Genomic DNA, 18,888 nt, shown 5'->3' with positions numbered 1-18,888 from the left:
ATTTTTAACTTAACTGAAGTTAATATTCAAGGCTAATAATTATTAACTTTAGTTAAATTTTCATTAACTTCTGCAGTGACTGGTGGTTGTACCCCACCCCCACCCCACCCCCACTGTTTGCTTCTATGACTGTGCATTGGACACTCTGATCTCCATGCATTTACAGCATTCCCCCCAGTTTCACATGGAAGCAGGTACTTTCACCATGGCCATCTCCATGCCATTCCTTCCATTGGCAGTGCGTGGGAAGCTTTTCTGTGGAAACCTGAGCCTCTGGAGCTGCCTGGGAAGGTGCACAGAGAAGTTGGGAAGGCATCTAGGGACATCTGGGAAATGTGGTTCCACCATGACAGCGAGGGAGTGGCACACGAAGAGCACAAGGGAACTGTATGTGGGGCAGATGGACTTCTTTATTTATTGCTTACATTTATATCCTGCTCCTCCAAGGAGCCCAGAGCAGTGTATATGGTTATGTTTATCCCCACAACAACAAAATGAGGCAGTCACGGGTGGGGAGGGGGGCTTTCAAGCCTATATGAGGCAGCAGGGACAGGGTTGCAAATGGAGTGAAGGCATCTGAAGCAGTGACAAAGTGGTAATTGTACTTATGAGGTAACATGAAGCAGCAGCAAAGTGATGTGGGCCTTTTGAGTGCATATATGGTGTTGGCGAACTCCTTTTTTACATTGGAGTTTTACATCAGAGGTTAAAAAAAAATCCCTCTGATTTTTGATCAGGTAGAAATCCATTGGGGCATCTCTTTGAAATGATGGGGGGGAGCTGTACCTGTTGAATTTCTGCCTGGATGAATCCTTCTCCAGCCTGATCTCTAGCTGTGAAAGACCAAAGCAAAGTGTCTGCATGTAGCCTCATTTGTAAATCCAGCTTAATACACAAGACTGTACAAAGTCCTTGCAGCTTATAAGGTGCAGAAGGTAAGATGCGATCCCTTTAACTTGAATTTTCCATGTTCTCCCTGACCCTGCAAATTGCATTATGGCACAATAAATTAAATTTGTGTGGTGATTGTGCTAGCAGTTGCAGTAGCTAGTATGTGGATTATTATCCTGTCTTGGAGTGTGAGGAATTGGGTCTGATTATATTCTGTTCCCTCTCAGTGCTGTGATTTTGGGGAGATAAAAGAGCATAATTTCCTGGAAGAAAGTTTATGCAGAGAATTAGGTGGCATCATCGTTCCCTCTAACAGGGATTCCCAGATGTTGTTCACTACAACTACCAGAATCCCCAGCTGCAATGACCCTTGGCTGGGGATTATGGGAGTTGTAGTCAACATCTGGGAATCCTTGTTAGAGGGTACACTGGGTGGCATTTAGGGTTGCCATACTCCCCGGATTTCTGGGTAGTTCATGGACTTTAGGAATGTCACCCAGCATCCGTTTAGCCCATTAGCTAGCCAAGACACCCAGCTTTCTTTTTTTTTTTTTTAAAGCTAAACTCTAGCCCTTATAGAGCCTGAGATATGGAGCAAAATGTGCAAGCACTATTCTGCTCAATCACTGGACTTGGAGAAAGGCAGATGAAGCACAGAAGGCAGTTGCCTGGGAGAGATTCACAATAAGTACGCTCACTGAGGAATATTGCCTTTGGGGTACCCCCCCCCCAGTAGAAAAAGCCTAGAGGGCAGTTGAGAGGATAGCTTGCATTTTGATCTAAATCACTGCCTACTTGTGTATTTTGTAAGGTTTGGGGCTTTGTAGTGCAATCCTATGCATGCCTACTCAGAAGTAAGCACCATTGGTTTCAACCAAACTTTCTCCCAAGTACGTTTGTATAGGTTTGCAACCTTAATTGAAAAGCTCAGTGCATTTTTTGTTTTGTTTTATTGCTTCTGTTAATGTCAGATTTAGTGTAGTCTTCATTTATTAATTATAGATATTGTTTTGGTTTTGTGTGTGTTTATTTTGTTTTAAACCACCATGAATTCTTCCTGCTCCATGCCTGTTTTTCAGCTTAGAATAAGAATGGGGTGGTAGCCAAGCCAGCAGTTGGTGAGGAATGCATGACAGCACTGCACAGAGCTAATTAGGTTAAAAACTAAACTTGTATATACTTGTATAAACTTGTGTTGGAATATAAAGTCTGGGTGTTTAGTGCTGCATAAAATGATCAGTTAAAAAGTATCTACCTCAACTATTGTTGGTAGATATCCAGAGCAGATACAAGTCAATTGGCCAGTGCATTGGTTAATTTGCACAATATGCAAATTATTTGCAAACTAACTTGATGCGAATGAGGGTGCAGGGAGCCAGTTATGCAGGACCTAGTCCGCTGGTTGAACCCCCGCTGGTACTATATTGGGAAGCAGCGATATAGGAAGATGCTGAAAGGCATCATCTCATACTGCGCGGGAGGAGGAAATGGTAAACCTCTCCTGTATTCTACCAAAGAAAACCACAGGGCTCTGTGGACTCCAGGAGCCAACACCGACTCGATGGCACACTTTACCTTAGCCCTGCCCACACATAGGAGTTAGCCCTACAACCATGGCCACAATGGTGTGAGACCCCCTCCCCTCTGTCACAGCTGCACAAAGGAAAAATGACATGTGTGTGCACGGGCATGCACACGCACACACACTTGCTGCTGAGCTCATTCTGCATCTTCTGTGCAACACAGTCCTGCAGATGGGACAGGGCTTGCGTGCTAGTAAGCCCACCAGCACCCCCAATGCATCCCCAGCTGCTCCCCAAGGAATTCACATGATGGTTGCCTGGGAAGTGCCTTTATTGCGCAGAATGACTACACTGTGAGGAAAGGCATGCCAAGTGCACACTGTGGCTGTACACTGCACACCCTCAGGTGTCAGGGACCAGGGGCATGTGTTCCCATATGTACTGACAGTATGCCCCTCTCACAGCCCTAGCATGGGCAGAGTTAGCAGGCACTTGTGGAGGCGGATGGAGCAGGGAGTCAGATAGATGTCCCTGTGGGACTGTGTGGGATCTTGCTGCACTGTTGCACAGCTTATGCCCATGCCACCATCCCTGGCAGTTCAGGTCCCACCCCCCCATCCCTCTTGGTGTGCAGGACTCATGTCACACCAGAGCATACACATGCACTCCTTAAACACACGCTCCCTAGACACATGCATGCACGTACATCTTAGAGTTGCCAGTATCTTATTGCCAGGATGAGGGACACATGTTTGGGCCTGGGGCCTGGGGGAAAGTTCTGGTAGGGTGGCAAGCGAGTGAACAGGCGGGCGGGGAGGGGCGAGCAAGCATGCGACTGGTGGGGAGGGGGTGAGCAAGCAGACAGTCAAGTGAGCGAGCAGGCGATTGAGCAAGCAGTTCTTCCAAACTCACACCATCCTATCAGTGGTGCCCCTTGCCACCCATCCTTCTGCACCCCACTCATCTATTTGGGGGCCTGGAGATTTTCTTTCTTCCCAGGGATCTTGCACCAGGACTTCCTTCCTCCCTTGAGGAGAGGCAGCCTTCTTATCTCCCCACAAAGCTCACCCTGCCATTCCATCCTGCAACACCCTGCATGCCTATTGATTGATTGATTGATTGATTGTTAAATTTATATACTGCCTTTCATTAAAACAATCCCAGGGTATTTACAGCAAAATTTAAAAACAAGATTGTAAAAAAACCACACACAAAATATTAAGCTAAAAATATAAAACAAATCTGATCAAAAATTTAAAACACAAGCATAAAAGCAATACAGAGTACAAAGAGCAGCAGCAGAGATAATCATATAAAAGCCTGGGTAAAAAGCCAGGATTTAACATGCTTTCTAAAAGCTGTGATGGAGACTGAGGAGCGAATAGCCACTGGGAGAACATTCCAGAGTTTGGGAGCAGCAACAGAGAAGGCCCTGTCCCATGTGCACGACAACCGAGCCCCCCTCATTGTTGGCACCTAGAGCAGAGCCCCCTCAGATGACCTCATCAGGCGGGCAGCAACCCTTGGGAGCAGGTGGTCCCTCAGGTATCCCGGGCCCAAACCCTGTTCCCCAACCAAAGGCCCCCAAGCTTCACTGTCCAGACACCCCATCCTCTCTCCTCTCAGGCAAGGGTGGCCATTGGGCAGGCTAGCACAAGCAAGGGGGGGCTGTGTTTCAAGGCGTTGGCCCCAGCATCTTTCCTCAAGGGGGGAGCTCATGTGGATTACAGTGCTTCAGAGCGTGTGCAGAGAGCACTGCCCGAGGCCAAACATCTGCAAGGCTGCTGCCTTGAGCTCCTGTGCCTTTTTGTGCCATAATGTCACCTACTTGGCAAGGAACGCTCTTTGCTGTGTGCACTGGCCCTGCTATCCCTGGGAAGGGAGTCCCCGCCAATGGAAGCCCTTCTCCCCATGGCAGCTGCTCTCTCCCTTGGTGCTACCTCCCTGCTGCAGGCTTCTTCTTACCATATGGTGGAGCAGCAGCCCCATCACCTGTGCAGTTTCCACCTGGAAAGGGCAAGAGAGATGTTGCCCTTGCCTTGGGGGGTGGGGGGTATCACCTCTGGTGCAGCAGTGGGGGAAAGGAACAGGAGGGTAGCTGCAGGGTCTGCATGGGTGATGGGGCTGCTGCTCTCTCATGAGGATGGCATGGGGGAAAATATGTTCTTGTTTTCCCTTGAGCTCATTTGCAAGGTGCCTGTCATTTTAAGAAAGTTGGAGAGAGTGCTGCTCAGTGCTTTTGCTGGGTGGGCTTTTTCCAAGCATTCTGCTTGCTTTGCAGGGCACTCTGGTATCCAGGCTCTATGGTAGCTCTGTAAAGAGGAGGAGAGGGGGCCTTGAGCAGCGTCCCACAGTGTCCCATGGCTCCACACGAGCACTGGGAGGGGGCAGGCAACCCCCTCTGCTTGCTAAACCTGGGCTTAGAGGTGGGGCTGGGAACTGAACCCTGTTTTAACAGAGCCCTGTTTGAGAGCTTACTGAGGTTTCACACAGGTGTGCTAACCCCGCCTTCAGACCTCAAGCCCTGTTTTTGCTGGGTTTGAGAATAGCTTCAGTATGTTACCATAAATATGGAAGACAGAAAGAATTGTGTCCTTCCTTCCTCCCTTCCTCTTCACAAGTTCAAGTACAGTTTAGCCAACTAACCGATAGGTAACAGATACAGTCTTCAACACAATCTCAAGTGAGTCCCATTGAATACAGGTTTATTATAGAGTTGGTGTATGGAAGATTCTTTAATTCCAACCCAAGTTCCACTAATTCACTTCACCAATCATGTGCCATATCCTCTCATTATTTCAACTGACAACATTAGAAGAAAAAACGTTGGCAGTTGGCAACTTATTGAAAGAAGAATGGATTGCTTACAGTAGATGAAGAAACAGAGAAGCACATTAGGTTTGGATTGGAATGGTACTCAAGTATAACTGGATGCAATGATATGCACTGTGTAGAATGACTCCTTGAACAAAGGTTCCCCCCACCCTTTCCCGCAATATGTTATAATATGTATAAGCCCTTACTGGTTTCAAGTAAGAGTCTAACTAAAGGGCAGGGGCGTAGCTATAATTGAACGAAAGGGTTAAAAGAACACAGGGCACCAGCTCCTCAAGGTCCTCCAGCTCCATCCCTCCCTATTTTCTTCATTGTCTACCTCACTCTGGGGGGCCGCCTGAGAGAGGGATGAACACGGGCCTCCTCTTCCCTAGCTACGCCCCTGCTAAAGGGCTTAGCTCAAGTTCTGTAACCATGTGTATGAATAATCAGTGTTGGAGTGCAACCACAAAGCAATTTCATAATAAATAAATTTCCTTCAAGTTGAGATGTCAAAATAAAACAATGCTTACTCTGTATCTCACACATAACTCAGTAAGAAGAAATAGAGACACTGGATAAAACACTTTTTTCAGTCATCGTAAGACAATATTTTTAATTTAGTGTCTTTGGTTGCAGTCCTATTAGGGGTATGTGTGGACCGTGTTCCACACTTCAGTGCGAATTCAAGCTGAATTTGAACTGGACTACAGGGTTCATGGACTGGTTCATTTGAATCGACTGGCTGACCATTCGGATCTATGAACCAACTCAAACTGGTTCGAGTGGTTCACCCATAGGGAACAATGGGGAACTTGAACCACCCCATTGTTCCCCATGGATAGTTCCTGGGGACACCAAAGCAGGTTGGCTGGTATGGCATGATGATCACCTACCACCTGACCCACAAAACAATCAGGCGATTTTTAATTATTTTTAAAATTGTATCTGAATTTTATCAGACAATAATAGAAAAGGTGGCGGTGGCGGCAGTGGGGGGTGGGCCCACCAGCAGAAGAAAAGGTGGGGAGACCCACAGCAACCAGTTAAAGTCAATGGAGTGCTGGTAACTTGGGAAAACAAAAAGCACTTGGTACTGCAAAATAAAAATAAAAATGAGAGAGACAGATAAGGCACTCTATGTCTCTCTCCACTCTCCAGCATAGGCCCAGCAGAAGAGCAGTGTCAGCTCAGTGATTCAGCAGGGCAGCAGCTCTCTCTTCCTCCAGATCCAGAGGCAGCAGGCAGGTGGTATCTACCTGAGTAAATACACTGAAACTCCATCTTTTTTTGCTCCCCCACAGCCAGTGGGGCAGAGTTGCCTCTGACAATATTTGATTTTGAATGATAAATCAGCCAGGAGAAAAGAGATCTCAGGCCAGTCAGAATGCAGAAAACCAAAGGGAAAACAGATTATACAGATTGGCACCTGCCACACCACTTGAACCATTGAACTGGCTCACTTTGAACTGGGTTCTCCCCTTTCCTGGAGGCCAGTACAGTTTGCAATCGAACCAGCCCATTTCGTGGCAGACCAGTTTGCTTTGAACTGTTCATGCAGTCTCTTAAATCCTATACCAACTTACCTGACTGGGAATAAGCCCCATTTAACCCAATGGGATATACTTCTGAGTAGCCATGTATGCACTGTAATGTATGCAATATAAATAACAGACATTTAGGATTGTAAGGGTTCTTGGAGGTAATCTAGTTCAACTATCCGTGCAGATATTTGTTGCTGGTTACAAACATTTTCTCTTCTGTCTTTATCACTCTTCCAGTATTACACTGACTTTCAGTCACTCTTCCAGTATTACACTCTTCCAGTATTACAGTGCCTGTATATTATGGAGAGGTAAAATGACATTCCATCATGTTATTTCACTTGACCTCCCACCTTCTTTGGTTTCCCAAAGATTTTCCTTTATTAGTATTTAATATTCATGCAAGAACAGGTAGTTTTAAGCTCAGAATTACCTGCTGAACAAGTCTGTCCATTTTCTAATGAATCCATGGGATAAGTTATGAGGAACAGAGTTTGAAAAGCAAATGTGAAATTGCATCATCATGTTTTTCACCCTAGATTTACAGTGGGGGGTTTCCTAACTAATAGTTCACTCAGACTGATTCCATTAAGGTCTCTTTCGATAATCTGTCTTCTGTATTAGGGTTTTTCATGTGGTTTTTTGAAATCGATATGTTTTGAATTTCTTCAGATTAAGAAAATCACTCTCACTGGATTCAATGGTAATGTCAGATCTACATGTGCCCAGTAACAGTCTGCCAACCATGCAGAGTTTTGGTGAGCAGAGAGAAAGGAGGAGGTGGAGCAAATGGGCAGAGAAGGGAAGAAGATCAAACATTGGCTGTTCAGTGTCCTCTGCTCCTGTTGTTGTTGGTCTTGGAAATGCTGAAAAGATCCTCTGTCAAGAATGGTTAATTGACTCAGCCCCACCCCACCCTGGGGCAGCCATCACACTTGAATGCTTTAACTCATGCCTCTGAGGTAGATTGGGCCTGTTCCTCTGTCACACAGGCCTCAACTGTCAGTGGCCTTCTCCATTGTACCTCGGAACTGCTAGTCCTCAGTGCTCCTGTTTACCACCCTCCAACTTCATAAGGGGGAAGGGTTGCTGTGTTTCTTATAAGGGCCAGAGGGCCCAAGCCTGTCTGCATGACAAGCAGACATTCAACAGGTGCAAGCGTGGTATAATGGTTAGAATGTTGGACTAGGATTCAGGAGACCTGAGTTCAAATCCCCATTCAGCCATAAAACCCACTGGGTGACTCTGGCCAGTCACTTCTCTCTCAGCCTAATCTACCTCACAGGGCTGTTGTGAGGATAAACATAACCATGTACACCACTCTGGGCTCCTTGGGGGAAGAGCGGGATATAAATGTAAAAATAAATAAATAAAATAAAACTTTGCCTAGGACATGAGGGTACAAGCAACACCTGTTGATATTCTGTCTGTACTTCAGGTACTTGAAGTCAGAACTTCATTGGGTACAGCGCCCATCTTCAAATGCTGGTGCAAACTCTATCGGCCAAGTTTGTGCCTCTCATTTATCTGTTGGACTCAGAGCACTGGACTTGGTAGAAGCAAGTAATGCTGCAAGTATTAAAAAAAAAATACTGTCCTTCTATTATTACTTGCACCTGCTATATGTCTGCCTGTCATGTAGCTGTCTTGGGCTCTCTGGCCATTCTTGTACCAGAGAATGGGACAACTTCAATACATTTGATTATCATTTGTCTGTTTGCCTGGGGACAAGCGGTAATTGGTCAGCATTCTGCAACATTGATGTGCCTCTGCCTAGAAGGATTGGGTACTGCTTAAAGTAGTAACAGTAGTAACATCCTGACCCACACTCACCTCCCTTTAGGCTGGTTTAACATCATGTTCAGGAAAGGTGTTCCTTTGGGCATTTTGGCTGACACCCCTCAGCAGCTGCCCATTTGGGGCATCTCATTTAGCAGTGATTTTTTTGTTCCCTCCACACTGGTCTAGCAGCTTGCTATATTTGCCATGTTTGTCAAATAAAGTTATGGCTTTTTTTAAACCCAAGCACACATGCCTGCCTCTTGTTTTAAACCCAAACACTTATGCCTCATCCACAATTTTAAAAAGTGAGCAAATTTAATTAAAGAAAACAAACTTGGGTTTACAGGGATAATTATGGGTGTGGTAGCTCCAACTGAGCTCCAAATAGTGAAGAAACTGGATAGCCCATGATGTTCATGTGACAGGGGCATGAGACCTGATGTCCAGTCTCCCTGAGGCAGACACACAAGCAGCTGCAGCAGACACACAACCAAAAAACCGGGGTTAACGGAGCGCTCACTCCATTAACCTCGTTTAAGGGGGAGGGCATTTATGCGTGTTTGCCGCCAAGTGGCTCCCATTGCTGCACACAAACAGCAAAAACCAGGCTTGGCTCCCTTAGCCTGGTTTCTGCTGCTCATGTGAATCGCCTCATTATGTTAAAAAAAAAAGGTTAAATTTAACCAGGCTTAAATGGTTAAAGCCTGGCTCTGTACAACATGAGAGCCAGCATGGTGTAGTGGTCAGAGTGCTGGACTAGGTCCGGGAAGACCCGAGTTCAAATCCCCATTCAGCCGTGAAACTAGCTGGGTGACTCTGGGCCAGTCACTTATCTCTCAGCCTAACCTACTTCACAGGGTTGTTGTGAGGAGAAACCTAAGTATGTAGTACACCGCTCTGGGCTCCTTGGAGGAAGAGCGGAATATAAAATGTAAATAACTAACTAACTAACTAATATCCCTGAGCTTCAGGAGTGTGTACTTTCCTTGCCCATGCAAGCATCTCCGCCTGGCATAGATTATTTTAAACCAAGATTGGTCATGGTGTCCATTAGGGATGTGCACGTATTGAGATTCGAGGACAGATTCAAAGCCGAACCGTTTTGTGGGGTTGCTGAACCAATCTGACTGGTGGAGGGTGCCAGTGGGGTTGGGGGCGAGAGGGGCACCTTTAAAAGTGAGGACAGCAGGTCCTTACCTGCTTATCCGCTGTTCCACACAGCTTTGTGCTGTGCTGGTGTGCACCCCAGCAGCCCTTGTGCAGCAGCAGTATGCACATGGCCTACACGCATGACCTTCAGTCTCTTCTGTCTCCACCAGGCTAACTCCAACACATTTGAGTCTGTTCTTCTGTACCTTGGATGTAATCATTAGGTTCTCCTGAAAATACAGGTTATGAACTATGTGCCTAAAGGATATTTGCTGTACAGCTTGTTTACATTTCCTGAATGTTCTGTTCATATCTTATTAATAATTTTATTTCCTAACCTCTTTCCTGCAGTATTCATAATGGTGTAATAGCGGTATTCCAACGAAAAGGGCTTCCAGAACATGAGCTTTACAATCTCAATGAAGGAGTCAGGTGAGTAAAATCTTCAAGAGATTATGCATCTTCTGCAAGACATATTTGTCATTGCAGGTTCTTTTTCTTTAGTGACCTTCAATGGAAACCACATTTTATTTTAGTTTTATTGATTTATATGATGAATCATATACTCTCTTTTTTGTATCTGGCATGAAAAGATAGGTCCTTGCCCTAAGAAACTTTCATAATCTTTGCAGTGTTATATGCAAGGGCCAATTATTGCCCAGGTTGTGTTGATACTTAGCATGCCAACACTGACCTTATATCATGTTAAGAGTCTCCTAGTTAAGAGTGAGAATGTGGAGCAGAGGAATAGAAGTTCACAATAGTAGAGCATGAGTAATGCAGAGAGTCCTTGAAAATATTATCCTCAGAAATGATATACTAATGGCAACTGTAAGGTATACTCTGGGCCTCTGGGTCAGAGAATTGTCGTGTAACATTGATTATCTTGGAGTCAAGTGTTTTGACATCAGATTAATACTATATTCTCTTTAGATTAAAAAGTGATAATAAACAAATGAATTCTACTTTTAGTATAATCTGTGACCTGCATTGTAGAATACCTGTATTTGTAAAATGAATTTCAAATGATATTTGAAGGCTGCTAATAGTTCATGTATGTTTATACTACAGTATTGGTTTTTGCATTAAATTTGATGACTCACTGATATGGGGGTAATTCAAAGATTAAAAAGCCTTTCAGTTTTCAAATCTCACTCATGCTGTAAAAAGCATGGAAATTGCAGTTGACAGTACAGCCTAATATATTATGTTGGCTTTAGAAATTAGGCTCTATGCACCCAAACTTTCAGCTTGAGTTCGGGCTGAGGAGGATACGTCCAGGCAGGCATTCAACAGACATGGATTCCAAATCATTTCCTAGAAATGCCCATATATTATTATTATTATTATTATTATTATTACATTTTATATCCCGCTCTTCCTCCCTAATTGGTGTACTACATACTTAGGTTTCTCCTCACAACAACCCTGTGAAGTAGGTTAGGCTGAGAGAGAAGTGACTGGCCCAGAGACTGATAAGATATACTACTTATCAAATTAGCAGATAATGCAAAGCTTGGGGGCAGGGATACTTAACACCTTGGAAAACAAAATCAAGATTTGATCTCATCTGAACAGGTTCTAATACAGGCTAAAATCAAGAGGATGAGGTTCAACAGAGAGAGAGAGGGGGGGGGAAATGGTGGGGGAGAGAAGGAAATGGGGGGACAGAGAGAGAGGGGAGGAGGAAATGGAGAAAATGGGGGGGGAGAAAGAAATGGAAGGAAATGGAGTGGGGGGATGAGGAAAGCCTCTTGAGATTATGACTGTTACTTTACTGCCTCTGAACATAGCCATCATGTTTAAGAGCTGGTACTAGACCCATCTTCCTCTGTAAATATGTCTAAACTGTGTCCTTTTGGGGTAAGTCTATCAATAAGGGAATTCAGATAGTACTAGCTGACCTGGTGCAGAGCATCTGTGACCCTAACTCTCCCCCCGCCCCTTCAGTCCCAGTTTGTTCTCCCCCGACAGTCGCTTCCTCTTGCAACTTGGCGGCCGGCCAGCCTGGCCGCCACTTTCTCTTACTGTCTGCTCGCCTTCCATTCCCCCTTCCCTCACTCGCAAAATCTCATGAGAGCTGCCACACATGGGATTAGCGACAGATATAGATATAGATATAGTTGAAAAATTGTTTCTTTGTGGAAGATGTTTTGTCAATGAAATGTTTGAAAGTCATACTTATTAATCTATTCAGTTCAGTTTTGTCTGCACTGACTGGCAGTGTCTCTCTGGGGTCTCAGGCAGGACAGAGGTCTTTCCTAGCTATACCTGGAGATGCCTCTTGTTTCTCCTATGACTCTGTGCAATGTCAAGATCAATGTGCAGCATATAACCACATGAGGTTCAAGCTGTGTAGGATTAGGAAAATATCCTTAATTTTTCATAGCAGAACCCCCCAAATTATTGCATCTATCCAAGTGGGATATGTGGTCATGGGGGTGTGGTCTTTGGGGTGGGCATGGTTGTGGGACATGGCCATCAGGATAGACGTGGCTATGGGGGCTGACCTGCAGAGTGCCTGCACTTCAAAAATTGCGACTACACCACTGGTGAGGAGACAGTCACTTGAGAGAGAAGAATCGTGTGGAATAAAAAGGGCAGCGTGGGATAGATTTAGGATGTTAAAATAGATGAGGGGCACTACATTGCCTCAGGGTTCTTGTAACATCATGTCCAGGCTTCACTCCCAAATTAGCGACAAAAATGTTAAAAGGAAGGGTGGTGGGGAGAGAGTCCTGTGGCCTCTGAAATTAAGATGAAAGCACTTGGCAGTCAAAGTTAATAGTTCACAGTTTGCTCTATCAACCAATTCATTTAATTAGCATGTTACTAAGTCCTATTAAAATCAAGAGTGTTAACTGACAGTAAATTTAGCACAGTCAGTCTCTCAGATTGGTAAAGGATGGGGATGGGCGGCTTAATGTTGTATTAGAAGGAGGAGAAAAGGGGCATAAAAAGAACTGTCTTCTGAATCCAGAAAACAATAAGAATGTGTCCCAAGGATTGTGTACCCCTTCCATTTTCCAATCCACTTTCTCATTCTTATAACCCACTTCAAAACTCCACAATGGATCCCCTTGACAATCAACTACCACTACTCCTTATTTATTTGCTCCTCAAATACTGCTAAATTGTCTTTCCCATTTAAAACATTTACTTTCCCTTGTGCCCTCTCACAGATCTTCACATTTGCTCTCTAAGGTTTCAATCCATGCAACCTTTCCCATTGCTTACCAAAGCCTTTTTCAAAAACTGACATTTTTCTTCATCCCTCCCCGAAAAGCTTGACTCTTCTCTTTTCATGCAACATTTGAAATTCCTCTACTTTTTTGCTCCCACCATTTCTTCCTAGCTTTCCCTTGGAAAGGGAAATATCCCTAACCTGGTTGTTTAATTAACACCTCAAAGGAAGCGGAGGTTTGAAAATGTCTCTCCCAGGAAGGACTCCTCTAGTACCTTTTGGGCTTTGGGGGTGGAAATAAAAGAATCCTCAATTCCAACTGCATTTCAGCTGGAATCCATCATTTATGTTCTTCCTGCCTTCAGAACGTTTAATTGTGTATCTATCTTAGGTTATTATTTTATTATTAAAACAACACTTATATGTACAGACACTGGAACTCTGTTACAGGAAATAGTAAGTACACAATAAATACAGATACGTACATGGGAACCACTGTCCATCTTAGGGTGACAGGATAAAAAAGAGGACAGGGCTTCTGCATCTTCAACAGGTGTAAAGAAGAAGGAATCTCAGCAGATGCAGATTGTCATCATGCAAGAGAAGGAGAAGCCGCGTCTGCTGAAAGGTTCTCTTCTGTGATACTTTTAAAGATACAGTTTGAAGCACTGTCCTCTTTTCCATCTTTTTTCCTTCCTTCAGTATTTTTTTTTACCTCCTCCCCTCCGTCTTGATTTGCCAATAGACAGTCCCTATTTCCATCCCACGAAAGCTGATTGGGATGGCTTTAATTGTGTTTGAGAGTATAATATTGTGTAGCAGGTTAAACAAGGGAAACCATAACCACAAAACAAAGACTTGACTTTAAAAGTGTACGAGTTTTAACACAACTCAATAATGATATAATACAAGTATTTAAAGTTTCAATATATTCGTCACATTCCTTATAACCAGCATTTAGAAGCTCATATTTTGCCTTCAGCAGCCCCTGTCCTGGGGTTATATCACCAATTCTAATTGAAAATCCCATTCCACAGTTAGCATTGCTAAATATCCATTCTCACAGTTAGGAGTTCTGAGTTAAATTGCATCCACCCTGGAAGTCTCTTTTGAAGGATATGTTTTCCACTCTCCCCTTCAATCAATCCCCCACCCTTTTAAAAAATAGAATTTCCTCCCTAGAAATACCCTCCTAGCCCCTGTTTCACTTCTGAGCCCTATTTCATTTCTTTCCCACTGATCTTCCTTCATTAGTCATCAACAGTCTTTTTTCCAGTTGATCCATTCTTCCTAATAAAGCACTTTTCTCCCTGGAAAAAGCAATCTTACTTTCATTTTGAGGAGCCGTTGGTATATCATGCTACATGCTAAATGTACACATCCAAAGTTCATTCAATTCTTCCAGGCTCTCCTCTGCAATCTTATCATATAGCTTTAGGGCCATGTGTTTAAATGGTGCAAAGGTTTCCAGAGGTTTATGATGCTAGCTGAGCCACAACTCCCATTTGTTTGATGCATCTCTACAAGGCACAGTGCTTCCCCAAAATGTCACCTATTCAACTGTAGTCCACAGATAGTCTGCGCTGGATTCAATAGGCAGTTTCAGTCCTAGAAAGTTGTCCAGACTGACACCAGTTCCTCATATCTCAGCCAAAACTGGAAACAAAAGCTGGAGTAATTGGAGACAGCTGAATAAAGTATCTGATTCCTCCAATCATTTAAGAAGAACTTTATTCAAACCTGAAAAGTGATATATTAATAGTATATTAATAGCATGTTTGCAAACAGAAAAAGATTGCATAGTCATTGCCATTTATTTTGCAAATTGATCAGTGGAACTTAGTGACACTTGATGCAGTAACGAAATATATTTTGATTATGTTCAAGAGCAAAGCAAATTGAGGTGGCATCTCTGACTACAAACTGGATGGGAGAAAACATTGAGCAACAAGGGCATAGCTAACCCATTCAGAGCTAAGCCAAATAAATGACCAAAAATAAAGTGGGGGTTATTAATAAACGTGAATAATTTGTTCATGTTGATTTAAAATATTATTTAATAGTTTATGATTTCTTTTAATTGACTCTGAATTCATTTCTGTTTTAATCTCTGGAGAGTGGGCTCTGGAACTAATTGCAGTTGTAGCCTGCTGAGGTAACAACACTCATGATATGCTCATAGGCACATTACCAAATTCTTCTTAAACATTGCTGTAACCTCAGCTTTTGCTGTTGCCACCAGCCTTCTCAGGTAGTGCATTGGAGCACAGCAGACCTAGCTAAATTCTGTTTCCATGGTTATTATTTTGTAGGCCAGTACAATAGCTTAGACTGGACATCAGATCTCATGCCTTCATGACGTGAGCATCATGGGCAATTGAAATTTCTCATTTTTTGGAGCTCAGTTGGAGCTGTCACACCTGTGCTATTCCTGTGCCATTTAAGCACCCCAGCTACCACATACAAATTAAGGGGTCTTTCAGCTGGACATTGGGCAAGGGAGGGATGCACCCAGGAAGAAATTTAACAGCTGCGGCTTCTCCAGTTTACTTTAAAGAGGTGCCTATGATGAATTTCTGAGTGATTCAATTGTAGTCCTCAAATAATCTTTCACCAGGGGAAGTGATGACATTGGAGTGGCTGTTGTGCATGGATGATGAGCAGCTCTTGATATCTGTCCACCAAGTGTTGCTGGGGTAACTGTGCAGGGAGAAAGCCTCCAGTGAAAAAGTTACTGTTTATGGTTGGTTGTCTCACCACTGTGACTACTGGTCTTCTCCTACCAGCCATGATAAAGGACAAAGAAGCGTTCCAGAGCTTTCTGTAACAGGCAGCACATTGTGTACATGCTCAGAATCCAGACAGCCAGGAGTTGGCTTATTACTATTGCCACAAACAGACTAGTATCAGCCAATGGCTCATCTTAACGCAGAATCCCTCTGTGAAAAGAACCATCTGCAAAGCTTGTTTCTCCCTCCTTGTCCCTGGAGTCAGCTCAACCCTGTGCCAGAGAAAGCACTGTAATCAGCAATGGACTATCATGTAGTGTCTGAACTGTGGCCTGACCAAGTGTCCCTTCAGCAACCCTAACTATAGGTTGTGGTCAGAGCAACCTGGGGCTTCACTGGAGAACCAGACACCAGCCAGTGAAGGAGCAAAAGGCCAGGCACTCGGCTCAGTGCAGTGCCCCCCCCCGCCAAGACCTCCCAAGCCAAATAAATTAAGCCAAATAAAGGATGGCACATAATTCACAGACATATTCACCTCTACCCTTAAAATAGATGTTCTTGTCCTTTTAGGGGAAGAAATGTGTCAGCATGTTTTAATGCGATCAGGCAATGCTCTCCATCGTCTTGTTCTGTAATGGCATGCGGTGAAATACAGTTAAATACAGTCCACAAAGTCAGGAAGTGTCCTAACCTAGCAATCTTTCCTCCTTCCTCCATTCAGATTGAGGGTCAAGAAAGCTCTTGTATTGGCAACAGCCTAATGGTAGTTGGTGAAGAAAAGCCTCCCTGAATCTGTTATATTAATTCTCCTGGGTGTGCCTTGGAATGTGCGTCCCAGAGCCCAACTGATTGGCTGGGCGGCGGACATGCTGCCTTTGGCTGAGGTGCACCCAGGAGGATTGGTTGCCGCGGCGGTGGCCCAGCCATGGAGGCCAGAGGTGGCGGGCCCGGCCGTGGAAGCAAGGCCCAGGAAGGGGGAAAGAAAGTGTGTGTGTGTGCAGAAGTGGCAGTGGAGAGGAGAGGTGGCTGGGCCCAGAAGCAGAGACTCGGGCAGAAGTGGTGGGGGGAGGTAACCGCCGGCCCCAAAGAGTGCACAGATGCTCTGTGTGGGGTCAGCTAGTATTTACTATAGTACAAAGCATTTGGAGGAACAACTGTGCCTGCAGAAATGCATCACACAGAAATCCATCAGGTGTATTTTTAGGAAATGATGTGGCTGGATTGGGGACCTGATGAATTTCTTGCTGGACATTTAGTATAGGTGGCATTTTTGAAAATCACTGTGCATTGTAGAAATGCATCAGGCAGAAATTTATTGGGGCCTCCAGGAAGTGATCATGGAAAGTGCACTGGTTGCATTTCTGCCTGGATGCATCCCTCCCCAGCCCAATGTCTAGTTGAAAGACCAAGGTAAAGTTTGGATGCTGGGAGCCTCATTTGTGAGGTCAGCATAATATACAGAACTGTACTGTCTTTGCAGCTTATATGGCATGCAAGTTAAGATGGGCACCTTAACTTGCAATTTGCATGCTTGTTAGAGCATGAGTGAAAATGGAAATGTAAAGTAATCTTAAACTGAAGGTTTTTGGATGACTGATTGTAATACTAAACCTCAGGATCACTCATTAAAGTGTATTGGCTGTAGATTCAGAATGAACACAAGGAACGATATCTCTGTAGGGATCCATGGTCCCTCACAACTGGGTCTTTTGCGCCTGTGCAGTAGGCCCATGGAAGAATCTTTAGCTCTGTTTAGACACTCTGGCCCTTTAAGGCGTAGTGATATCAGAGCCTTCAAGGGATGCCTATAGAACCGGCAGTCTATCACCTTCCTCTTCAGTTCCTTCTCGTTTGCTGCTCGTGCTGCCTCGAGAAGGATCTGCTCCTGTTTTCCCTTGTTCCTGTAAGAGGTTTAGAAACTTTTTTGATATTTGGACTTTTGACTCAGACTTTTCTTGACTATTCTTTCTGCTTAATACTCTGGACTGTTTCTCAACTTGGATATTCTGACCTCGGACTGTTTCTGGACTTGGCTCCCTTCGGCTTAGGCATTCTATCTCTGATTTTTTAATATTTTTTTGGCTGACTTGGACCGTACTTGGACTTAGCTTTAAACACTATGCAACCTGTAAAGATACTATGCCTTCCTCAGATGGGCATGCTGACTGCCTAATTTCTGGGGGATTCCCACAACACTAGTGCCTGTAAGATCTGTCTGTCTTTTAAGAAGAAGACACGACTAAGCCAAGAACTTTGTCTGAAGGCGTCTCTGTATGAAAATATTCTTCACCTGGGGACGCCGAGCCTGAGCTGGCCATCACTGCCAAAAACCACAGCATCTAGCAGGTCATTGATATTGACCTCAGCGCCCGCACCATCAGCATCCATGCCCTTGGGCTCAACTGGCACTTTTATGAAACCCATGGAAAGAGGGTGTGAATGGCTTAAGCATAAACATGATTGCCACCGTTCTTCATCAGGAGAGCCCCACAAAAAGAAGGAAAAACATGCTTCCTCAGGGGTGTCAACCATGGCAAATTTGGTGCTAAGTCAGGCTTGGTGTTGGGCTCAGTGCTGAGAGTACCAACTGTGCCATCAACAAGAATGCCCTCTCCTGCTTCGGCTCAACCTGCAACATCATTCTCCCTTCGACTCTTGTCTTTGATGACTGCTTCATTGACTTTGTTGAGTCCAGGACGCCCAAGCTCCTCTCCTTCAGGGTCAATGGGATCCCGACCCATGGCGCCAGCATGCTTGACACAGACTCCACTGACATAAACTCATCTACCCTCAGTGCGGAGACATTCAACATAATTGACATTGATGCCACACACTTCATTGGCGCCAGCTTGTGGTTTGCCTTTGGCGTCATCAACACCCTCAACCTCCATAAAGACGTCGATGCTGGTAACGATTTCGGATCCACATTGTCTTTCTCCTGCTTGTCTTCACTCATAGTCATTTCTCAAACATCAACACCGGTTCAGTCACTCTCTCATCGATCACCTGAGCATCCAGTGACACCTTCCTTGGATTCCCCGGCACTCCAAAGCCTGCTGTATCAGGAGCTGGAATGCCTCTTGGGATCTGCGAATTTGACTCCATCAGGCTCTACCTTTAAAGGGTTCACCCTGTCACAAGGACTTGACACCGAGGAACCTGAATCACCCATGCCAATATCTAAGATGCTGACTGGTGGCTTGTACACATATACGCCACAGTGTCCTTCGGTTTTACCCTGGAAGGAGTGTTTTCATTTCTCAGCTTCCCAT

At 44.6% G+C, this 18,888-nt stretch overlaps 1 protein-coding gene across 12 annotated transcripts in view; it reads left to right on the top strand.

Moving 5' to 3' along the window:
• Nucleotides 1-18,888, top strand: part of PRR5 (proline rich 5) — a 146,266-nt gene that overhangs the window by 63,412 nt on the left and 63,966 nt on the right. For all 12 annotated transcript variants that reach the window (XM_053253077.1, XM_053253075.1, XM_053253080.1 and 9 more), the window contains one exon: nucleotides 10,055-10,135. In XM_053253077.1, coding sequence (XP_053109052.1) covers nucleotides 10,055-10,135 — 81 coding nt within the window. The remainder of the gene's footprint in view (nucleotides 1-10,054; nucleotides 10,136-18,888) is intronic.

This window comes from Hemicordylus capensis, chromosome 5 (genome assembly GCF_027244095.1).
Source record: "Hemicordylus capensis ecotype Gifberg chromosome 5, rHemCap1.1.pri, whole genome shotgun sequence".
Lineage (NCBI taxonomy): Eukaryota > Metazoa > Chordata > Lepidosauria > Squamata > Cordylidae > Hemicordylus > Hemicordylus capensis.
This window is presented reverse-complemented; position numbering and strand designations above follow the sequence as displayed.